Raw genomic sequence first — 25822 nt, 5'->3', positions numbered from 1 at the left:
CCGTTTCGCGCGACGCGTTAAGAGTTTAAGCCGGATACGGGGATTCGAGGAATCGATCATTTTCAGAAAACGTTCCCCACACGTCGCTAATTTTTCTCCGTTCGCGCGAGCTTCGCTCGTACCAGCTTTGTATCGTCGTGATCGATACCGGTTGAACGGGCCCGAACGCGTGCGACCGCATCGCCGGAGATGGCATACGTATATCTATAAGAAGCTCGCGTAGGCGTTTGGTAAGCCGTATTGACGTTACTTAACCACTTAGGTTACTTACGGCCCGTGCTGTTATTGTCGAGCGTGCTAATAGATTGGCGGCTTCCATTTCTTCAGCAATAATAAATTATCAAGCCTACCGGCACCGTGTCGTAACGCGAGTAGACTCGTGCCGGTGCCTCGAGTTCGAGGGGTGAACCACCCGAGATAATGACAACTCGATCGTGTTCGATCCGTTGCAACCGGACTGGATAATTCACCTTATCGCGACCGATAATTTTCCGCTCGCGGGGGAGTGTTTCTTGGACCTTGAAGCGATTAGATTCCTAACGAGGACCAACGGTGCTACGAGAACACGGTGTAACGCGAAACGTTAAAAGTATCTCTGTGTTCGCGGTAGGTGATCTTCCACTCGCGAGGGAGTTCCTTGAACTTTAAAGCGACCAAATTCGCAACGAGGATCATCAATTACCTGCGATACACCGAGTAACCCAAACGGTGGAGGATAAAAGTGCACCTGTATCGTTTAGACCGATTCACGATGAATTTCACGACGGAGTTTCCCGAACTTTAAAGCGACTAAATTTCTAACGACCGTGCTGTAACGATCTAACGCAAACGATCGATGATAAAAGTACCCTTGTATCGTCTTTAACGGTTCACGATCAACTTCATGGGGAAGTTTCTTGAACTTCAAAGCGACTAAATTCGTAACGAGGATCATCGAGGACTGTGATTCACGATCTAACGCAAACGATAAATAATAAAAGTATTCCTGTATCGATTATACCGATTCACGAGTGATTTTCACGAGTGCGTTTCTTGAACTTTAAAGCGACTGAATTCGCAACAAGGATCACACAGTGCTGCAATATGAAACTACACCTCTATTGTTTATAGCGATTCACGATGATTTTCGCGAGAAAGTTTCTCGAACTTTAAAGCGACTAAATTCGCAACAAGAACCATCCAGTGCTGCGATACAGTATAACGCAAACGACAGATGCTAAAATTACCCCTGTATCGTCCATACCGATTCACGATGATTTTCACGAGTGCGTTTCTCGAACTTTAAAGCGACTAAATTCGTAACGAGAACCACCGAGTGGTCGCTGCAATACACGGTGTAACGCAAACGGTGGATGAAGACCGTACCCTCATGGTATCGTTCATCGCGATTCACGATGAATTTTGCAAGGTTGTAAATTTAAGCTACGCACGGTCGCGACGCTGTACCCGATCGATCGAGCGTCGAATTACGACACGAGACTCGTTCGACGAACGAAGCGATAGACGACACGCGGGGATGGATGAAACACCTCTCTCGATCGATACATTGCTGATTTACGAACCATGGATACACGTGTCTCTATCATCGTTTCAATCCTCCCCACCTGGGGTAGGTATATTATTTTTCTAAGTGTGAATTTTTTCTTCGAAAATCTTGGAAACTGCTCTACATTTTTAACAATGACCGATGGCACGTAGAAGGCTTGAACACCTCTTTCGATCAATACCTTCATCGTTTACGACCTCTAGAATCATACTTCTCTTTTGTAAATTTAATCTCCCCACCGGGGTAGATATATTATTTTTCTAAGTGGGGATTTTTTCTTCGAAAATCTTGGAAACTGCTCCATATTGTTAACAATGATCGATGACACGTAGAAGGCTTAAACACCTCTTTCGATCAATACCTTCATTGTTTACGACCTCTAGAATCATACTTCTCTTTTGTAAATTTAATCGTATCGCCAAGTGTCTTTTTTTCTTCAAGAGTGGTTCCTTCGACAAATTTTGGAAAGTCTTCTACATTATTACGAGCGATCGACGATTCCAAACCACCTCAACATCCCTTCCGATCAATACCTGGATCGTTTGCAACCTCCACAAGTATATTTTCACATTCTTTCTTTAATCTTTTTTCATCCGCAGCATGTCTCTTCTACCGTCTCCAACGCACCACCCATCTAGAGATCGAATATCCTCTCATCGAGGTATTTTCCAAAAGAATGTTTCAAAAAATTTTTTCAAACGCCAGCTCGCGTTATCGAAACCAAAGGCCGGGAATATTATCGCCGCGAACACGGTGTAACAAGGGAACAGGGAGTTATAAATCACGTCGCGTACGAGCCGTTAAACTTTCCAGGTTGCGGTGGGGTTGAACGTTGCGAACCTTCTTAACAAACATTATGTACGCAATGGCACTGTGTGAATCGTATCGAATTATTTCTCTCTCTCTCTCTCTTTCTCTCAAATCCTTAGATTTTACGTTCCTGGCCGAGCGAGATCGCAATTTCATCGAAAGTCGCATCCCCCGTCGGGGGGGAACGAAAAAGAACGACTCGGGCTCGAGATTCGTCCTTTCACCGTTTCGCGACACGAGTCGTGGCCGTTGTTCGGTTCGCGCGAAATAAATAATTGATTTTTTCCCCCTCCCTCGATCCAGGTTCGGTCGACACAGGAGCGTGACGAGCGGGGTAGAGCCGGTACCGGCCAACTAGGCTTCGACTTCCTCCTTTCGACGCGGAGAAAGTCATTGTTGTTCGCGGTTTCAATGAAGTTTAAGTAAGCGACCCCGGCACGCGGATAGATCATTGTGCCTTCCCGGCGCCAATACGTTGTTACACCAACGCGGCGGGTGCGCATTGTTTCACGGGGCTCCCCCGTAACGCGAAAGGCGAAAACGCGTTGTTGCGCGCCGTTGGGAACCTATAAATACACCATTCCACGCGGCCTGTAATTACAATCCGCTGAAAAAGTAAACGTTTCGCGGCGGGTTGGCACTCGTAAAACACGAGGGTACCTCCGCCGTTGAATTTTTACCGACGTTAATGGCCGATATTGCCGATAAATAACAACGCGGAGCGCGATCGCGATCCGGCGCGACTTCGAACCGAATATCCTCGACGAGACGATTACAGGCACGATTTCAGGTACGATTCGGGTTTCGAACGATGCCGGGAGGGATCCTCTTTACGAGATCGTATCCTCCTCTTTACCTATTCCGGACGAGAAGCTGTTAAAACGAAACGTAACGAGGCACCGCGAATTTTAGTGCCTCGCGCAAAGAGGATCGCGACGATTCGGTGCATCGTGATATTTAAACGTCGCTGGTCTCGTGGAAACACGAACGACGTCGTAAAGGGGATGAAATGTTTCTTTTCGCTACGGCGATGAAAATAAATCGTCGAACGTGAGTTTTTAGTGGGTGGATTCGGCTTGGTGATCGTTTCGTGTACGCGGAGTGTCCGTTCAGGAGATGTTTTAGAATTGTGCTGAACTTTAGAGGCGAGAGAGACACCGAGGGTGATCTTGTTTGTGATTCGTGGAGACTGGAGTCTAGAGTCCGACGATTCGTATACGACGAGAGAATTAGTTACTTCGAGACAAACATCGTTGATAGAGGTGACTGGTAGGGGATAGATATCTTTGTTCGTGATCTCCTGATCGGTGAGACAATAGGCGAAAGCTTTGGTACTCATGACTGTTACGCGTGGAACTCACGAAGGATCTTATGGTAGTGGTGGATACTAGGAGGATACTTGTATCATTTGTGTACATCGATCAATGGAGTTATAGACGAAAGTCTTGGTATTTATGGCTGCTATATACTGGTGAGTACTAAGAGGTAGATACTTCTATAATTCGTAATCTTTTATAGATAGAGTTATAGAGGAAAGTCTCGGTATTTATGACCGCTGGTGGTGGATACTAGAAGACAGATACTTCTACAATTCGTAATCTTCGATAGATAGAGTTATAGAGGAAAGTCTCGGTATCCATGAACGCTAGCGGTGGATACTAGAAGATAGATATTTCTACAATTCGTAATCTTCGATAGATAGAGTTATAGAGGAAAGTCTCAGTATTCATGACCGCTATATACTGGTGAGTACTAGGAGGTAGATACTTTTATAATTCACAATCTTCGATAAATAGAGTTATAGACGAAAGTCTCGGTATTCATGACCGCTATATACTGATGAGTACTAGGAGGTAGATACTTCTATAATTCGTAATCTTCGATAGAGAGAGTTATAGAGGAAAGTCTCGGTATTCATGACAGCTATAGGTGGATACTAGAAGGATAGATACTTCTACAATTCGTAATCTTCGATAGATAGAGTTATAGAGGAAAGTCTCAGTATTCATGACCGCTATATACTGGTGAGTACTAGGAGGTAGATATTTCTATAATTCGCAATCTTCGATAAATAGAGTTATAGAGGAAACTCTCGGTATTCATGACCGCTATATACTGGTGAGTACTAGGAGGTAGATATTTCTATAATTCGTAATCTTCGATAGATAGAGTTATAAAGGAAAGTCTTGGTATTTATGACCGCTAGTGATGGATACTAGAAGATAGATATTTCTACAATTCGTAATCTTCGATAGATAGAGTTATAGAGGAAAGTCTCAGTATTCATGACCGCTATATACTGATGAGTACTAGGAAGTAGATACTTCTATAATTCGTAATCTTCGATAGATAGAGTTATAGAGGGAAGTCTCGGTATTCATGACAGCTATAGGTGAATACTAGAAGGATAGATACTTCTATAATTCGTAATCTTCGATAGATAGAGTTATAGATGAAAGTCTTGGTATTCATGACCGCTATATAGTGGTAAATACTAGAAGATAGATACTTCTATAATTCGTAATCTTCGATAAATAGAGTTATAGAGGAAAGTCTCGGTATTCATAACCGCCATAGGTGGATACTAGAAGATAGATACTTCTATAACTCGTGATCATTAGCCGTGAGGAGATTATAGGCGTATGTTTCTAGACTCGTGTATCACTGGGGAATTTTTAACGTTCCTAACAATTATAAAATAATAATTATGTACCCATTAACGTTTCGATCAAACGGGGGCGTAGCTCTGTTTAAGAACTATCATCTTACATAACATAAAATGGAACAAAAAATGAAAATTTATAAAATGGATGCATAAAAATGCTCCAATGTCTTCAAAAGGGAATTATATCTTTATATGTATATCTACAAGAGCAAATTAAAATTACTTTTTATAATTTTACCACACTGCGATCGAAGAAACGGACATTTGTTTATCGGTGACTCATCTATGCACTTGTGAATTAATTTCCCATATTTGAGTATTAAAATCATCAACCACCTTAGACAAGGTGGTCCACGATGATATTTAGTCGTACTACTGAAAGGAGATCGACCCCTTGCAGCGTAAATATATCAACAAAAACAAATTGGTACTCTAATTTATACATCACTGTTATTATCGATAAAAATATAGTCAGAGAATATTTGATTAAATTTCATTATCGTCACAATATACAATCGATCCATTGCATCTGAAAGGAATACATTTTGAAAGATTTATTTTCTGCGTTAAGAAATTAATATTAAATACAAAAGTATAAAAACACAAGTTTCTATCCAACCCTTTAATGATTACACAACGACAATATTAATTGCACAATCCACGGACACAATTTATCCCTTTAAACCGACCACAAACTTCTATTATCAAACGGTAAATATCGTTCGTAAAAAAGGCGCGAACTTTAAAATCACAAGGCGCAAGGCTCTGAAAATACTTTATTTGGAGTACAAATATCCTTCGCACGGATTAAGAAAGAATAGAATTTTTCACTTCATTCCCAAATTGTTCGATTCGATCTCTCGAACGTACAAAACTCGTAACATCGTAATCGAAAAACTCGATCTCGATCGATTAAAATTCCCGTGGTATAGAGTCGTACCGAATATCGAATATATTATCAGCGACGTTCGAGTCGCATTTGCCTCGACCGTACGAGACTATCTCCGTCTTTTTACAGACGGAAGGCAACAACGTTTCACTTTCATCTTGGATGGCTCGAGCGAACGATATCGGGGGATCGAATTGCGATCCGTCCGCATTTAACACGGGCTCGATCGTGATTTTAACATTTATTTCGAGCACGTTCCGCTGGTGTAATCGAAGGAAACTTCACGGAGCTCGATACACCTACGGTCACGTACACACCGAGTCTGACAACACGTGCCGTGTTCTACTTGCATGATCCGCCGCGATCGCTCTCGCTCGCGCGAGTCTACATAATCGGTGCTCGCTCGTACCAGTTTCTTGTGTCGAGCGCGAAGAGGAAAGAGAAAAAGAAAAAGAAAAGAAAAATGTTCCTCCGTATCGTCGAAAACTCCCCTTCGACCGTGGAACGATCGAATCTCGACGATTCTCCCGCAGGATTCGTCGAGCGTGATTTTTCCCGATTCGTCTTACAGCGACGGTTGCGTCACACGCGGTTAAAAGCGTGCTAATCAGCCGTCAAAGCGGTGGTAATAAGTGGAGCGGCGAGGAGAGCGGCAATTATTATTAATTACACCGTGCAACGGGTGGAGATTGACAGCTTCCATATTTAAACTGAAATCCCCCTCGTTATGTAATTGTACGAGCCAACTTCCATTACACGTATACCTACACAGGGCCACCGCGGAGCGCTGACAACACGTGCCACACTTCTGCCGCATGATTTGCGTTACGTGCATGCGCAAGGATTCGCGGAGTACACGTAGAAACGGTTCCCGACCTGTCGGCTTCGCGGTTGCTCTCCCCAGCTTTCGTGCCGGCAAATAGGAGGCTGCGGAGAGACTTTCACCGTTCTCGCCGCGAAAAATATACCCGAACTGTTTCTCTCGGGAAAATTCAAAGCGATACGACCGGGTTCCCGCGTCCCGGGTTAGGTCTGGGTTCGAGGGATCGTACGCGACCACCTGGAAAATTCGTGTCTTCGGGAATTAGTTTCCTCGACGAAAGATCGCGTGACCTTTTCACCTAGTTGCCTCTTCGCGATGCGTGCGTTCCACCCGCGAACTTGAACTCTTGGTTTTACACCGTGGCGAATCGGAGTTGGAATGAACAGAAATATTGCAAGTTTTTTTTTTCAGAATTAGTTCCTTGTTGTGGAGAATAGAAGCAAGTGTCTGAGAGAAGAAAAATTTTTCTTTATGAATTATTTCCTTGTTAAGGGGGAATAAAAGCAAGTGTCTGAGATGAAAGAAAGATTTTTCTTTATGAATTATTTCCTCGTTAAGGGGGGAATAAAGGCAAGTGAATAGATAGAAAAGTAGTTTCTTCGAATTTGGGACGTTTTCAGGTAATATGTGCGTGGGATTTGTTTTTTGCTCTATGAAGATATCGAGACAAATATGGAGTACTGTTTAAGAAAGTTGTAGGTCATCTTGGATTTTCGTTAAAAGTTATCTATAGAGCGCTGTTTAAGAAAATATCGACGATCTTGGATTCTCGTAAAATACTACCTTGGAAAGAGCATAACTTTAAAGGATGCAACTTCGTCCCAGAGTTTCTTTTTCTATTTAAATATTCTTACGTACGAAACTATCTATAGAATGCTGTTTAAATAACTATCGACGACCTTAAATTCTCCTAAAATATTATCTCGGAAAGAGTATCACCCTAAAGTTACACCTGCCCTTTCAAAGTATGCACATTCGTCCCCTAGAGTAGTTCCATCTTCCCCTAGAACCTTGAACAACCTAGATATTCGAGTCTTCCTACCAAAGCATCCCACTCTGTGTTTCTTCCATAAGAAAATACAATTCTGAAAATATAATTATAAAAACCGGTAACAAAATATAAATTCAACACAGTATGAGAGTCCACACCCCAATGTAACTTCCTCCCCTGATTCGATATCACCATGAACCAATTCCTAAAATTCTCCGCAACGATTCTCGAACCTATTCACCGCGTCGAGTATCTCCCAAATCACTGCAAATGCTCGTCGTGCTTTTTTTTCGTTCCACATCGAATAATTAAAAAAAAGAAAAAGAAAAACATCCCTACAAACCGTGACAACCTTCCCTTGCGAAACTCGCGACTCCTCCGCGAAACGTCCTAGGTATTTCTCGCGACGGAGCTTTTTTTTCCCCCGAAATTAATTACCTCGACCCACGGCTGCAGTCCGGTGCAACGCTACGCGATGCAGCGCGGTGCAGCGTAGTGCAGCGCGGCGCGGCGCGGCGCAGCGTTTCGAAATTCGCAATTAAGTTGCCCCGACACGCGTTCTCCTTTGCCGTGGCGCGGCGCTAATTAACGCTTCGTCTCTTTTTGCAATCACGGGGACTACTTGGCCCGTGCTGGCGAGCGCGTAAAACGAGTCACGGGGTACGCAACTCGGCTAGATCTTACCGAGATAATATCGATGCGCGGTTAGGCGTTCGTAGTGGGGTAGCCCTTGTCCAACGAAGATATACGAGAGTGAATTTATCGGGACGTTAAGAACCGTGGGAGGGGTGGCGGTGGAGGCTGGAAAAGTTTCGTCGGACGGTTCAACCGGTTCCACGGGCCCGGATCGGGCCCCATTCCCCCACCCTTCGCCTCGTTCGAATCGAATAATCTCGTTAAAGCGTTCTTACAAGTTCGGGGGACACCCTTAACGTTCTCTCACCGTCGATTCCGGATCGCGGCGAGAAACGTGGCAAAAAATCGGCGCGTTGCTCGGGCCCCGATCGGTGGAGAGGAGTGGGGGTAGTGTACGCGTAGCCACGCCGGCAGGGCGCAGACCGAGTTATTTTAACGAATCTAATTATCCGGACGAGCCCGCCCGATTATAAACGTACGAAACGGTCGGGCGGTTGCGCGCAGTTGGGGGGCAGTTCTGGCTGTTTCTTAGCGACCATCGCCCAGCGTGATGGTATCGGGGTCCTACTATTAGTACGGTGATATATGTCATCATTATATCCTCCTTATTGCGTTAACCGTATCCTGTGATTTATATCCAACGACCTGCTTCACTTCCGTTCTTTTCTCTCTTTTATGGTCGACTCGGTTCGTCGGTGATTCCGTTTGATACAACGTGCCAATGCCGTTCCGACGATGTTTATGCTTTCTTATTTACGCTCGTCGACGGTTTTTATTTTCCTTCGTACGATATCTTTGACTTATCGCGCGGCTTCTGTATTGTGGTCGGCCGGAATGCGAATGGGAACACTCGAACACGAAAGCTCGGGTACGATCGGTTGGATAGAGGCGAGATGGAAGCTGTAGTGGAGGATGACGCTGGTGTAGAGAGATTACAGGTGGATGAAATTATCTTGGATTTGTTCACTTACCAGTGATGTACGTTTGGTAGAGGACAGTTGGAGAGGTCAGGAGTACGTTGGTTATCTTTGAATTATTGCGTAGTTTTTGGTTGTGGCTAGACAGATAGGGACGTATAGGTTGGATAGACGAGCAAAGGGTGGACAGAGATGGAAGTTGTAGCGAAAGATAATGGTGGTTTAGAGGGATTATAGGTGAACGAAATTATCTTGGAATTGTTCACTATCCACTGACCCACGTTTGGTTGAGGATAGTTAGGTAGGTCATTTGCACGATATTTATGGTTCTTTAGCTTGTCTTTAACTTATCACGTGACTTCTGTACTGTGATCAGAGAGAATGTAAACGTAAACTCGAAACTTCAAACGTAAAGTCTTTGCGTTCATCCTGTGTTGGATAGGTCACGTGTACGATGTTTAAAGTTTCTTCTCTACACGCGTCGTCCATGTTTCTTCCTCCCTAGGATACGTTTGACTTGTCAAGTGGCTCCTGTATCGTGACTGGAGTGAATTCAAGTGGGAACTCGCGACCTCGATGCCAATGCGTTCACCCGGTTCGAAAGCTACCCAAAGCGCAACCAGAACTGTGCCAGAAGGTAATAATACGAAGGGACTATCGCTGGACAAAATGGTTCGAGATTCCTCCTTATGTTCCACTAGCCGGTGACCCACATTTGAGTACGGTTCCGACATCCGGTGTCGAACGCTCTAAATTTATCACAACGGTGAAGTTTCTCGAGAAAATCCAACGAGAGTCTGTCTGTCACTTCCAAGGAAAAAGTTATCGTTCCTCGGGACGTGTACTCGATATCCAATTGAGAACGCTCGGGACGGTGATCGTGTCAAATCTGGGCAATTTCGAGCACTCGGGAGAATCTTGTAACACATGGAATCACGCTGTCCTGGAGAGACACGAAGCATCTGACCTAAAATACACTTGAAAATTTTCTTCTCGTTTTTGGTCTACGTGAGAAGTTCTCACTGACTGAAATACATCGAAGAAGAAAGAGAAGTCTCCTAGATCAGTCTTGGACAGTCGTTGCAGAACGATTAATATCCGAGAACTCTTCACCGATGAGGAATTAGAGTACAGCAATCACGGGTATGGCTTAGTCTCAGACAATTGTTGCAGAACGATCAATACGAGTGTTATTACTATTAATACTAATTTTAGTATTAATTTAGTGTCAAATACTAAAAGTTTTCAACACTAATGAAGAATTAGACCGCAACAGCTCTCATATAGCTCAGTCTTGGACAGTCGATACGATACTCGAGAATTCTACATTAGACTGCAACCGTTACAAATGCAATTAATTCTCGAACAGTCGCTTTAGAACGATCGATACTAATATTATTACTATTAATACAAACTTTAGTATTAATTTAGTATCAAATACTAAAAGTTCTCGACGCTAACGAAGAATTAGACCGCAACTCTCTCAAACATAGCACAGTCTCGGACAGTCGTTACAATACTCGAGAATTCTACATCGATGAGAAATCAGACTGCAACCGTCACAAATGCAACGCATTCTCGAACAGTCGCTTTAGAACGTTTGATACTCGAGAATGAAACATCGACGAGTGATCGAATTGCAACTGTCACGAACGGAGCTCAGTGTCTCGTGCAGCCGAGATACGAAACGATTAATACCGGAGACTTGAACGCCGGCGAAGAATTAGAGCTCGAGCGAGGGTCGGGGATTCCTGGAATATTCCCGGAAGGCGTCCCAGAAAATTGACGTAAAAATTTGGCTATTCATGCGGGACACCGTGGCGGGCGGCTGTTACGGAAGACACGGCGAGCCTGACGTGATTCACATCGTGTACGCGAATAGCGGTAGTGCTTGCACAGTAAACATCGAGAATATTGGTATAATATGTAGATCTAAGCATGTACGTGGGTTGTCGGTAATGCTCTCATAAATCAGGCCCTCCATTGTTTTCCTTCATTGAATGACCCGAGCGTTGCTGCACGGTAGTCTCTCCCGCATTCCATATTTCTGTTCGGGATATTACCCGGCATCCGGTATAAATCCTGGCGTTTCGAGTATCAAGACTTTCTTATTGGAAGCTACGCGCCAGCGAGTCGATCGTTTTTCAGCTCCGTTTTAGAGCAGGTGCGGAACTCCCAGCCGGGCATTAACTTAATCGTCTCTCTTTCAATTGGTAAAGTATACGCCGACCAACGGAGGAAACGGTGGACTCGGATCGATGGATTCGAACCGGTGTTTCCACGCGATCGATCCGTTTCTGAGGGCCCTCCATGGATTCCTTGGGAGATGTTTAACCCTTTGACCGAGGCGCGTGCTGGAAAATAAACGCGATTCGGGTATTCTTCGTTGGCTCGGACTTTCCGTGAACGATTCAACGAATAAACGTTTTATTGATATCAAAAGGAGAGTCTCTTGTCGTCTTTCGTGCTTCGATGCGAATACGTTCTTTGTAGACGACTGTCTTCTCTCATGGATCGTTCGTAAATTATTGTTTACTTTTACTGAGGAGATAGTGGTGGAAGGAGGATGTACGTGTAAAGGATATATCGATACGCTGTTTGTAAAGGATTGTTCAGTAAGTGTGTACGTGTCGAAGATAGTTGTCGCTTGCGTATGAACCACACTTACGAAATCGACAATCGGAGTAAAATAAACAATGCGCGAATATAGGTTGCATTTTTCGTCGAGGGGATTTCTATCGAACTGCAACTTGATTCCCTAAGCGATTGAAGGCGTTATCTACCAATGCAATTTTTCCCATCTCGAATCTCTAAAATAAAAAATGTTCTACAAATAGATTTCTCCCACATTATATTATATAATTTACAAAAAATCGAAACAAATTTCCCCCTCAAAACAAAAAAAATACTTTCGTCCCAATGTCGAAAATTGACGCGAGCAATGACGTCGAATCGACCGGGGGCCAAATCTACAAATACAAATCTCTAAAATCAAAAACATTCCACAATAGATCTCCCCCACATTGTACTACATTATGCTACATACTATACAAATTGAAAAAAAAAAAGGAAAAAGGTACGTTCGTCCCAGTGTCGAAAATTGTCGCGAGCAATGGCGCCAAATCAATCGGGGGCCAAATCTACAAATACAAATCTCTAAAATCAAAAACATTCCACAGATAGATTTCCCCCACATTGTACTACATTATGCTACATACTATACAAATTGAAAAAAAAAAGGAAAAAGGTACGTTGGTCCCAGTGTCGAAAATTGTCGCGAGCAATGGCGCCAAATCAATCGGGGGCCAAATCTACAAATACAAATCTCTAAAATCAAAAACATTCCACAGATAGATTTCCCCCACATTGTACTACATTATGCTACATATTATATTAGGTGGACCGGAAAGTAATGTCGTTTCTGCGCATGTCACTATTTGATTGTCATTTGTCAGCTCATTGTGTACATTAAAGTCGTAGCAAAGACATTCTGAGGTTATAGTGACTTGTTTAGTTGTAAATAATTAAATTTAAAATTTTTCTTTACAATTTTGGGTGAAATGGCCAGCCAAATACCAGAAGAGGTACATATCCGGCATTGCATGCTTTTTGAGTTTCGCAAGGGTAGTAACGCAACAGTTGCTACCAAAAACATTTGCGATGTTTATCCAAATGCATTAGACGTTCGTAAATGCCAAAGGTGGTTTTCCAAGTTCAAATCCGGTAATTTTGATCTTTCCGACTCGTATCGATCAGGAAGACCAACAACGTTAGACAATGACGTGTTAAGTGCGGAAGTGGAAGCAAATCCGTGTCAGACAATCGAGGAATTGTCAAACAGTCTTAACCAACCTTGGTCGACCATCCAAGAACATTTGCAGCAGATTGGGAAAGTAAGCAGAGCAGGTGTTTGGGTCCCGCATAATCTGTCCGAAGAGAACAAGGCTAACCGATCCACCACATGCAACTTATTGCTTCAACGGCACAATACAGAAGCGTTTTTTGATCGCTTGATCACCGGAGATGAAAAGTGGGTTCTTTATGATAATCCAAAACGCAAAAGGCAGTGGCTCTCTCCAAATGAATCGCCACAAAGTACTGCTAAGCCAGGTTTACACCCCAAAAAGGCCCTTTTGTGTGTTTGGTGGAGTATTCGCGGCGTTGTTCATTTTGAAGTGCTGAAACCTGGACAGACTGTGAATGCAGACCTTTACTGTGAACAATTAGATCGTGTAAATAAATCTTTAATTGAAAAGTGGCCAGCGATTGTCAACAGAAAAGGCGTTATTCTGCAAGACGATAATGCAAGACCGCACTGCGCAAGACGAACCTTGGCAAAAATTAATGAATTGGGGTGGGAGGTACTGCCTCACCCACCATACTCGCCCGATGTTGCACCATCGGATTTCCATTTATTCCGATCGCTTCAACACTTTCTAAGTGGCAAAAGATTTGCAAATTTGGATGATATTCAAAATGCCATCTCTGTATATTTTGCTCAAAAACCAATTGATTTTTATCGATCCGGCATTGAAAATTTGCACACTAGATGGCAAAAGGTTGTTGATAATGAGGGTGATTATATCATTGATTAAAAATAAAAACTCGTTAAAAATTTATGTATTTGAATTTAATGTCGGGAAACGACATTACTTTCCGGTCCACCTAATACAAATTGAAAAAAAAAAAGAAAAAAGGTACGTTGGTCCCAGTGTCGAAAATTGTCGCGAGGAACGTCGTAGAAACGATCGGGGGCCAAATCTACAAATACAAATCTCTAAAATCAAAAACATTCTACAAATAGATTTCCCCCACATTGTACTACATTATGCTACATATTATACAAATTGAAAAAAAAAAAGAAAAAAGGTACGTTGGTCCCAGTGTCGAAAATTGTCGCGAGCAACGTCGCCGAAACGATCGGGGGCGAAATCGGATTACCGAGGATTGCCCTTTCCCGCGCGCACGTCCGTCGAGCGAGGTCCGCGTAATCAGCGCGGTTGCACGATTAACGTTATAAATATTCCGCTAATGCCCCGTGTTACGTAAGAGTTTCACCTCCTTATTGCTACCAGCTGCACGCGGAGAACGGTTCGTTCGTTCGTTCGTTCGTTCGTTCGCTCGCTTACTCGCGGACGCGCATGCACGCATTCGTCGATGATTTCATACGTTATTCCAAAGCCGCCCCGTTCGGTGTATTCCGCGCAAAGGGGGCCCCGGGCAGCGGTGCTGCAAGGGAGGGGGGCACACGTATCTCTCTCCGTCGCGTTGCAAATCACTTTCATAGTCCCGTTTTTATGACCGAAAGTTATAATTTATCGTCCAGCCCGGATCGGCGTAACGCGGCGCGCGAAACGGATTACGCGGGGCAATCGGTTCGCGGTACGCGTTTTCGCCGGTGCTCGGGTCAGAGGAGATAGCGGAGTGGGGGATGTTACCGTATAAAAAAAAATCGTAATCCATTAACGAGTTTAAAGACACGGCGTGGGAACGAGCGAAGACGGCCGGTACCGTGCGTGAACGCCTCCGTACCGCTCGAGCGGACCGAAGCGGCGCAGCCCGGTGGTTCGTGTCCGCGTTCATAAACGCGGGAGATCGGGCGTCCGCGTTCGCTGATAATTAAGACCCACCTTCGTCCGCGAGCCGGGTTTCGTTCGCCAGGCTCGTTAATTAGGAATTTTCCTTTTCGAGGTGGTCATTTTTACGCGTGGCTCATTTGCATTTAATCGCGACCACAGCGCCCGAGCCCGAGCCCGAGCCCGAGCCCGTGCCCGAGACTGAGCCCGAGACCGAGCCCGAGACCCGCGTGTTTCGTCGTGTTACGACTTTGCTCCGCAGCCCGTGAAATTGCTACCTCGTTTGCGAAATCGACGATCGCCGGGGACTCGCTTAGCTACGCGTTCGTAGAATACCAACGGTCGACGATTGGCTACCATTTTTACGCGAGGATCGAGGGGAAACGGAAGATCGAGCGTCGAGATCGGAAAGATTGTCGACGGTCGCTTTGGTGTGTACGAGTGTTCGCTCGATTATAGATCCGTGTCTCGTTTGATACTCGAAAATTTGAACTAGTGGATCGTTAACGAGCGAGGTTGACTTTGTGGTTACTTGTTAATAGAATTGAGATCGGAAAGATTGTGGACGATCGCAGAGATGACCGAATGTTTGCAATTGTAGAGCAGTGTCTCGCTTAATGTTCGAAAATTAGAATTATAGATCGTTAACGAGCGAGGTAGAGTTTGTAACTATCCGTCACTAGAGTTGAGATCGGAAAGATTGTGGACGATTGCATAGTTGTCTGAAATTTTGCAATTGTAGACCAGTGTCTCGCTTAATGTTCGAAAATTAGAATTATAGATCGTTAACGAGCGAGTTAGTGCTTCTAGTTGAAATTCAGATCGGAAAAATGATCGACGATCGCATAGATGTCCAAAATTTTGCAATTGTAGACCAGTGCCTCGCTTAATGTTCGAAAATTGAAATTATAGATCGTTAACGAGCGAGTTAGGGTTTCTAGTTGGAGTCCAGATCGGAAAGATGGTCGACGATCGCTCAAATGTCCGAATCTTTCCAGTGTCCCGCTTAATATTCCAAAATTCGAATCGTGGATTGTTAAGAGAGTCACAGATGGAGGTTGAACTCCAGCAGCAACAATGATTCGCGAATAAACATCCTTGCAACTGTCGAAGATCGATGTTAGAGCCCTTTGTACGCATCTGGAACGAAGTCGAAATAGCTTCGGTCCTTGTTCGTCCATGGTCTGAAGTCTTGGATGACAGATCACTGTGGACCAAGATCATCGTCCAGTCGCTTAATCTCAAGCCCACCGATCGTTACTCCAGGTTGGAGCCGCTATCACGTAGATCGTATTAAACCCCTCAAATTGTGTGCTTTGTCAACCAACGTGTCGCGATGTTTGGTTATTCGTGCAACTAGCGATTGATCGTGTCGGGCTTCTCGTGACGGTCGCTTGTTAGTCGTTTGAAAATCGTGGTACGTTTCCAGCAGCACGGAAACCACTCACAAGACAATGTCAAATACCAATTATCGTCCGTGTATCGCGAGCACTGATTTTAATATAAATAAACTACAAAATGTTACTCTCCGTTGTCTAAATTTCGGTCAATGATCGTTCTCTAACGTCCATACTTTAATCTTCTGTCGTTCTGGTCGATGATGTTGCATGGTAGCCGATCCTCGCTGTACCAATCTGGGTCTTTTCTGACCTAGAGAAAAGTAAGTTAAAATAATAGAATCTTTCTTGAAAATATTTGGTCGTTTTGGACCAAGTATATAGTTTCATTCGTAGCCGTCTAAACAAATAATCGTTAAGCAAATAACCATTAGATACGTATGAAACTATAATCGAAGCTCTGGAAGAAAAAAGAAGAAAAGTTACAGTACACCATTATATACGAATAGCTCCGAAAATGTAAACGTGCGTAATTTCTGTAAATTTTCAGGGTAATTCGATCGTTCGCTCCAATTGGTGGGTCTTCTCGGTCGTAACAAAGCAATAACCCCGCGCGTGGGGTGAAATCGTGTTATCGATTTCGAACCCGGAAATGCGTATGCTCGTCCCGTGTACGAATTTTCGAGTCAGGTCTGGCGCGCGGTGGCATAATCGATGCATTTTGACGACGAACGCGCCTATATTTGGGCTCGTTAATGCCCGCGCCGTGTCCAAAGGAGCCGATTCAATTTCAGCGGCAATCACGCCGCATTACGGAAAATTGGAGAAATCTAGCGAAAGTAAACGTAACATCGGCCACGGCTGTTGCAACCGCCGCGTAATAATGCAATATGTAATAATAATAAGGGGGATAATAACGCCACCGGGGCACCCGGAATATGGGCAGACATAACGAACCGCGGAGCAAAACGCGTTTTCACCCCGTTAGCTACGCCTCGGAATCGTTCCTCTCTAATTTTACGAACGATTCGCGGGGACAAAGACGTCTCGCGAACGCGACGCCGTGCGTCTCGAATCCGTAGATAACACGCTCGTTAATCGCGCGATATCGAAAATGTGCCGCGAAACGAGCCAGCCAGCCGCGTTCCGTTGCCGCGTTACGCAATCTGCGATGTTTCGAGGATCGCGTGTTTCGAAACGCTGGAAAATATTTCTACGGATCGTCGTTTCGGTCACGGGAACGCGAGTAAGTAAGCGAGCGAGTGAGATACTTTGTAACGTAACGCGCGACGACGCGAACGCGTTGCCTCTTTCGAGAGTTAACCCTTGTTGTTGGATCGGTGTCAGAGCGTCGTGGGGGAGAACGTTTCTTCTTTTTTGTTCGCTGGAAGGGAAGCAAAGAAAGATTTTTTCCAATTGAGAGGGGAAAAAGAGTTTCTTTTCTAGCTGAGAAGGATAAAAGAGCTTCTTTTTTAAGTGAGAAAAAAAGAAGAGCTTCTTTTCTAGCTGGGGAAGAAAAAAAGGGATTTTTTCCAGTTAGGAAGGGAAAAAAGAGTTTCTTTTTTAGCTAAGAAGGAGAAAGCTTCTTTTTTTGGATAAGAAGGATAAAAGAGCTTCTTTTTTAACTGAGAAAAAGAAGAGCTCCTTTTCTAGCTAGGGAAGAAAAAAGAGATTTTTTCCAGTTAAGAAGGGAAAAAGAGTTTCTTTTTTAGTTAAGAAGGAAAAAGCTTCTTTTCCTGGATAAGAAGGATAAAAGAGCTTCTTTTTTAAGTGAGAAAAAAAGAAGAGCTTCTTTTCTAGCTGGGGAAGAAAAAAAGGGATTTTTTCCAGTTAGGAAGGGAAAAAAGAGTTTCTTTTTTAGCTAAGAAGGAGAAAGCTTCTTTTTTTGGATAAGAAGGATAAAAGAGCTTCTTTTTTAACTGAGAAAAAAAGAAGAGCTTCTTTTCTAGCTAGGGAAGAAAAAAAGAGATTTTTTCCAGTTAAGAAGGGAAAAAAGAGTTTCTTTTTTAGCTAAGAAGGAGAAAGCTTCTTTTTTTGGATAAGAAGGATAAAAGAGCTTTTTTTTTAACTGAGAAAAAAAGAAGAGCTTCTTGTCTAGCTAGGGAAGAAAAAAGAGATTTTTTCCAGTTAAGAAGGGAAAAAAGAGTTTCTTCTCTAGCTAAGATGGATAAAAGAGCTTCTTTTCCAGTTAAGAAGGAGAACAAACTTTTTTCTTCCAGCTAAGGAAGAAAAAAGAAAGACACCCAAACTTCTGTCGTTTCCACGTTCGTCCAACACCTACTTTAGAGCACCGAACAACGTTGTATCGTCATTGACTGCACTTGCGGAAAGTGCAGAAGGCGACGAATCGATGTGAATTGTATTCTTTGTCCTCTTATCGCGATTCTTCCCATAAAGATGCACAAAGAACGTGGAATAAAAATTCTCAAACGCGGGAAACATCGTCCAACACGTGTCCACAGTCTGTCCATTACTCGTCATTTCTACTCGTGTTATCGATCCTTGTAAACGTCATCTATCGGTTTCTCCTGGTCGATACCACTTGAAAGATATCAAAATCTAACTCTCTAGCTGTAAGTACCTCCTCGAACTACCTGTTCCATCGCTGCGCAACGTGCAATCTTTGTCCTCGAAGCTTGTGTAAACTATCAAAAAAATGAATTTATTAATTTTCACTTCTCCAATTCTCCAATAGACCTGTGTTCGCGATTCTCGTGCACGTTGAATCAATCTCCCGGTACGAATCCAAGTGTCGAATCCCGGTCCATCGATCGAATCGGTCGATTCTTCTTCCGTAACGTCGATTGAATATTTCACGCAATCGCGGTTCGCTCGAAAGAATTTATCGACAGGATCGGTCTTGAAAAATTGGGAATTCCGCGGGAACGGTGCCGGTCCGATCGAAAACCGATAATTCCAAGTCTAGATCCCTATTTACGTTTACGTCGCGTGATCCGGGGTTTCGTAGATGGTTTCGATTTCCGTTTATAATCCAACGAGCGGCGTCGTTCTCTCCCGCGTCACTCCCGTTGACGTCGACGTTCCACCGTGGCATCTAGAAACGACGCTATAATTGCTGCCGGAGCGCGTCGCGTCTCTACCCGTCCAGTGTCTGTCACGAGACGGGCATAATTGTTTTAACGTTTTAATAACTGCGCTCGCGTGCACGGCCGCTCGAGACCGCGTACAGGTATAATAAAAGAGCGTTCCCGGACGATGCGGGCTCGAGTTGAAACGCGTTACGTCTGCACGCGCGTTCCTCGTACAGCTCTTTCCAAGCGTCGTGCTAACTCGACGAACGGAATTACTATCGTCGAGTGAGGTCTACGGTCGTCGAGAACTATTACAGAACCGATTTTCACGACTCTTCGATACACGCGGAACGTTTAATCTTGGGTCCGAGGGGGGTCCGACAGACCCCGGTCGATGAACATTGCTCCGTCACTGAGAAAAAATACGGCTTCCAGTGCCACAGTTTGTACACCTTACGCAGCTGTCGATGGATGGAAGTGACCTACAAGCTGCTGGAGCGTTCGCGTCGAAGAGTAGATTGTAGGGTGTCTTTTGTATCGAAGAGTAGATTTGTAGGTGTGTATACGGGGTGTCTTTTGTATCGAAGAGTAGATTTCTAGGTGTGCATACAGAGTGTCTCTTGTATCGAAGAGTAGATTTGTAGGTGTGTATAGAACAGAGTGTCCTTTGTATCGAAGAGTAGATTTGTAGGTGTGTATATAGGGCGTTCCTTGTATCGAAGAATAAATTTATAAGTGTGTACACAGTGTGTCTTTTGCATCGAAGAGTAGATTTGTAGGTGTGTATACAGAGTGTCTCTTGTATCGAAGAGTAGATTTGTGTGCATATAGGGTGTTTCTTGTATCGAAGAGTGAATTTATAAGTGTGTATATAGTGTGTCTTTTGCATCGAAGAGTAGATTTGTAGGTGTGTATACAACAGAGTGTCTTTTGTATCGAAGAGTAGATTTATAGGTGTGTATATAGAGTGTTTTTTGTATCAGAGAGTAAATTTATAAGTGTGTACACAGTGTGTCTTTTGCATCGAAGAGTAGATTTGTACGTGTGTATACAGAATGTTTCTTGCATCGAAGAGTAGGTTTGTAGGTGCTTAAACAAGTTGTCTCTTGTGTCTTGACATTATGGAATATCTCAAGAGCAACCGTTGGTACGGAAAAAATATTCTCAGGTATGTTGTTCGATACAAAGAGTAACGGAAGAACGATTCAATGTCCCCCTCTGTGTTAAATAATTTTCGTTCCGGCGTATCGAGTGTACCCGTGCACGTGTTTTATTTATTGTGAAATATTTTTACGCGTTTCCCAGTTACGATAAATAGCGTTATTGTCACGATATCTGCGAACGTTCTGCGCAATATTATCGGACGAAACGCGATCTGAAAATATATATATATATATACGTTGGCCGCGCTATTAAGCTTCCACGTTACTTTGTGCAACTCTGCTCCGAATGCGGTAAATTTCCACGTCTCTCGGCTTAATTATATCGCGCTCCTTCGCATCGAGTCGAAAGCTATTATTTCACCCACTTTATCGTAGCATGACCGTGATTTCGTAACAAGGAGAATCTATCGGTAATCTCGACAAATATGCGCAGGTGCAACGTCAATAGGCAGACACCGTATTCTATCGTAAAACGAGGCGTAAAAAGACTGGTAAATACGCATAATGCATTTTTTTTCCCCGTTCGCGGTATATTTGCGGGACACGAACTACAATCAGACGAAACGGAACGTGCATAGCTGGTACAGGGTGTTCCGAAAATCAGTCTCGTGGTTTCACCGACACTTATTCGATAGTCGCGAAGCAGACACGCGAGAAATTAATTCATTTACTTATTCACGTGTACGACACAAGTTCCGAAGAACACATTTAATATCCAAAAGTGGTGGACAACCCTCGGTTTCTTTCTTCGGCGAATCTTGAAAAAAGTCTACGCTGAAAGACACAGTAAAATTAGAAATATTTCTTCAGAAACAACCTCCAATATATAATATACGTATAATTCCTTCATTCCTAGAATGAACACTTCATTCATAGAAATCATTTAAGAATAAATTTAAGACAAATTTTGCGATCATCCCGTATTTAGAAAAATTACTTTCACGGTTGTACCGGTCCGAAGTGATTAATTCTCATTTGTACATCTCGAGGGTAAACGACCGATAACCGTTATCGAGAGGAACGTTCGGTGTGTCTCGTGTTCGAAATTCACCAGATTTTGGAGAACGGTGTAGAACCGACGTGTACACGTATATACGTCTCCTCCGGTTCGTAGACCGTGGGCTTTTCGCGCAGAAGCGATTCACGTTGACACCGCAGCGCGATGCGATCTTAATTATTCCGGTGTACCCTGGCGCGCATACCGTCCCGCTCTTTCTCTCGTTTCGGCCCGAAATGACTGGTATAATTGATCCATTAGTGCGCCCCCGCCGTTTCCTGGCACGCTCTACGAACGCCGCGGGTTTAATCGTGTCGCAGAATGTAATTCCGAGGCGTTTGCAGTCGCATCGATTTGCGTCGGCGCCGCCGCCACCGACGCCGATGGAAAATTGCGCTCGATTGTTTGTTCGTGGTCCGTGTCGGACAGCGAGTGCGCGAGTGTTCGTTAGAGCGAGCGACGAACGGATATCGCGAGCAACGTGGCGAGAAATATTAACCGAATCTTGTGTGCAAGGAGTGGGAGAAGTAACGGGTGTTATATATTATTGTAGTTAGGCGTATCGTTGTATACTTTGTATCTGCTATAGTGATAGAATAGATAGATATTCAGGATCGTTCGTGTAGAATATTACGAACAACGTAGATGGAGAAATAAGCTGAACCCTCTGTTCAAGAAGTGGAGGAGTACTGTGTACCGGAATAAGAGAAGTAATGGGTGTTCTGTTTGATTGTAGTTAGGTGTATTCTTGTATACCTTGTACCTGCTATAGTGATAGAATAGGTAGATATTCAGGATCGTTCGTGTAGAATATTACGAACAACGTAGATGGAGAAATAAGCTGAACCCTCTGTTCAAGGAGTGGGGGAGAACTGTGTACCGGAATAAGAGAAGTAATGGGTGCTTTGTTTTATTGTAGTTAGGTGTATTCTTGTATACCTTGTATCTGCTATAGTGATCGAATAGGTAGATATTCAGGATCGTTCGTGTAGAATATTACGAACAACGTAGATGGAGAAACAAGCCGAATCCTCTGTTCAATGGGGGAGTACTGTGTACCGGAACAGGAGGAGTAACGGGTGTTCTATTGTATTGTAATTAGCTACACCGTTACACTTTGTACTTGGTACATCGATACAATAGGTAAATCTTCAGGATTGTTCGTGTAGGGTATCACGAGCAATGTAGCTAAGAAACTGAGCTGAATCCCCTGTGCAAGGAACGAGGGAGTACCGTGCGCCGGAGTGGGAGAAGTAACGGGTGTCTAATTGTAATGTAATTAGTTACACCGTTATACTTTGTACCTGGTACACCAATAAGGTATACTTTGAGGATTGTTCGTGTAGGATATTACGAGCAATGTGGTTAGAAAAATAAGCCAACTTCCGTGTATGAAAAGCGATGGAAGACAGTAGAAGAGGAATGGCAGAAGTGACGGGTGTACCTATTGCATTGTAGTTAACTGTACCGTTATACTTCGCACCTGGTATGCCAATAGAATAGGTATACCCCTAGGATTGTGCGTTTAGGATGTCACGAGCGGCGTAAGCGGAAGAATAACCCGAATCCTGCGTACAAGGAGTGGGGGTACATCTGACGGTGCAGTGGGAGAAGTAACGGGTGCATTTATTGTTTCGGTGTACCAGGTATAAGGTATACTCAATCACTATGCAACACAACACCCGTTATTTATCTCCACTCTTTACCCAGGGGATTCGAGTTAGTTTTCTGGCTACGCTCGTCACGAATCCGACGATAGATCTTGATCGAGGTGGAGAAGAAAAAGTGAAATATCGCGGTCGTAAACCACTACAGTTTTTAAGGAACGCTTATCGAGAGTCGTTCGACGGAACCTGAAAACGTAAGCGCGTATAAATACGATGTATCATCGATCCGTTGAACGGTGCTCGGTCATCGCGATGTCCAAACGCGTCGCACGGTTTCGGAGTTTTAATGGAAAACCGTTGTCCGCGCGATGGCAGGCCCTAAGTGCTCGTAAATCATAGAACCGCGCGTGTAGAGCGAACAACGAATAATTTACAATCAACGCGAAGGGGCACGTCTCCTCGACGCGATGTTGGGAGATCGATCGCAGCAAGATTCGAAGACGAATTTTCGGGTCGAAAGAATCGGGATAGTTTTCGTAGTCTCGAACGCCGAGAGACAGCACGCAGGCCTCCTTTCGTGGATTCCTCGTTCATTTTCCGCGAAGAGCAATTTCGAAAGAACAACGAATAATTTACGATCACTGTAACCACCGAGTCTCTTCGACAGACCTGGTGAAGTAATTGCAAAAAGATTCGAAGACAAATTTCAAATTTGAAGAATTGGGATACTTTTATAGTCTCTGACACCGAGAGACAGTATTCTCTGACGTTATCTCTCTAATTTTCCGCGAAGAACAATTTCGAAAGAACAACGAATAATTTACGATCACTGTGACCACCGAGTCTCTTCGACAGACCTGGTGAAGTAATTACAAAAAGATTCGAAGACAAATTTCAAATTTGAAGAATTGGGATACTTTTATAGTCTCTGACACCGAGAGACAGTATTCCCTTACATTGTTATCTCCCTAATTTTTCGCGAAGAATAATTGCGGAAGATCACCGAATAATTTACAATCACTGTGACCACCGTGTCTCTTCAACAGACCTAGTGAAGTAATTGCAAAAAGATTCGAAGACAAATTTTAAGTTTGAAGAATTACGATACTTTTGTAGAGAGAGACAGTATTCCCTTACATTGTTATCTCCCCAATTTTTCGCGAAGAATAATTGCGGAAGATCACCGAATAATTTACAATCACTGTGACCACCGTGTCTCTTTGACAGACCTGGTGAAGTAATTGCAAAAAGATTCGAATTTACAATCACTGTGACCACCGTGTCTCTTTGACAGACCTAGCGAAGTAATTGCAAAAATATTCGAAGACAAATTTTAAGTTGGAATAATTACGATACTTTTGTAGTCTCTAACACCGAGAGACAGTATTCCCTAATTTCTCTCAAAGAACAATTTCGAAAGATTACCGAATAATTTACAAACACTACAAAGTCCCGAGTTTCTTCCGTGGAACTTAGCGCATCGATTGAAACATTCGTAGACGAATTTTGAAGTTCGAAGAATCGGGACGATTCTCGTAGTCCGTAGTCGTCGAGAGGCAGAACAGAGTCGTCCCCCTTCTTCTTCGTCGTGCCCCCCCCCCTGCCATTGTTCCCTCGCTAATTTTCTGCGAAGAGCAATTTCGTTTCCGAGGGATCCATTACGATTGCTATAATAGCGCTCATCAGGCCTAACCGTCTATCGCCTTTACCTTCGTCTTGTCTAATTACAGGTCACGTTTATTGTTTCAGGATGAGAGCGAGCTCTCGAGCAAGCGGTGGGCCAGTGCGCCCCGCCGCCCGGACAGCCCCTGCGTCCTGGGGGCACCAACGTCTAGGGAGGTACGTAGACTATCTTCACTGTTTCGTTGATAGATGGACGTCGCGGAAAAGAATTGATCCTTCTATAGACGATCGAAAATTTCAACGATCGATTCCAACGTCGCGAGTTATCGATCGTTCAACGATTTCCAACTAACGTCTCCTTGTGTTCTTTCACGCGGAGGAAAGTTTCCAAAGACTTTCCCCAGGGAAGTGGGATTGTTCGTTCTGGTACTCTCTACCCTGGTTTCTCACGGTCATCGAACGATAAAAATTGTGAGGTTTGCGAGGAGAAGTAATCGTCGATGACCTTGAATAATTTTCGGCGGACAGAGCAATACTGAATTCCTTTTCCGTTAGGGATGAAGGAGAAGGGACTTTGGAAATGGGATTGTTCATTTTCGTGTTTTTCATTGGGTGATGAAAAATAGTGTTTCGGGTAGCCTTGGTATATCGGAAGACTCGCCGAAAGAAGTGATCGTAGATGACCTTGAACGGTTCGAGATCGAGGCTAGTGTGAAATTCCCCGTAGAGAGTGAATTGTCCATGACCTTGGGTGATTCGAGGTCAAGAACGGTGTAGAATTCCACGCACAGAAGTAATCACGGATGACCTTGAACGGTTTCGGGTCGAGAATACCACAGAATTCCGCGTCCGGAATTTTCACTCGCTCCGAAAACCGCCACAGTTACACTAACGATTTCTGAAATGACACCGAAAACCGTAAACGCGAGATCCAGTACGTGTAACGTCCCCTCAGACTCGATCCAAGGACGCGTCGCGTTAAAAAGAACGATCGTTGTTTTCCATTAACTCGCGAACGTTAATCCGCGTAGCGAGATCGGTCGAGAGGTTGTCCGGCACCGCGAGAAGGCAACAGTGCTCCTCCTCGACCGGTTGGTAAAAAGCGGTTTGGGAATCGCAATGTCGTTTGCATCGTGTACAAATTTGAAGCACGCTCGGTGCTCTAGCCGTGTGCAACGTGCCGTTGTTTTTCCACGGTACGCGCGGACCA

General features: G+C 44.0%; 1 protein-coding gene across 2 annotated transcripts in view; it reads left to right on the top strand.

Moving 5' to 3' along the window:
- LOC143145006 (uncharacterized) overlaps positions 1–25822 on the top strand; it is a 643697-nt gene that overhangs the window by 174083 nt on the left and 443792 nt on the right. For both annotated transcript variants that reach the window (XR_012991574.1, XM_076307961.1), the window contains exon 3: positions 24739–24828. Coding sequence is in view for 1 of the 2 variants with exons in the window: in XM_076307961.1 (XP_076164076.1) it covers positions 24739–24828 (90 nt within the window). In the remaining variant the exon portion in view is untranslated. The remainder of the gene's footprint in view (positions 1–24738; positions 24829–25822) is intronic.

The sequence above is a fragment of the Ptiloglossa arizonensis genome, chromosome 3 (assembly GCF_051014685.1).
Source record: "Ptiloglossa arizonensis isolate GNS036 chromosome 3, iyPtiAriz1_principal, whole genome shotgun sequence".
Lineage (NCBI taxonomy): Eukaryota > Metazoa > Arthropoda > Insecta > Hymenoptera > Colletidae > Ptiloglossa > Ptiloglossa arizonensis.
The sequence above is the reverse complement of the archived record's forward strand: the minus strand, read 5'-3'. Positions and strand labels throughout refer to the sequence as shown.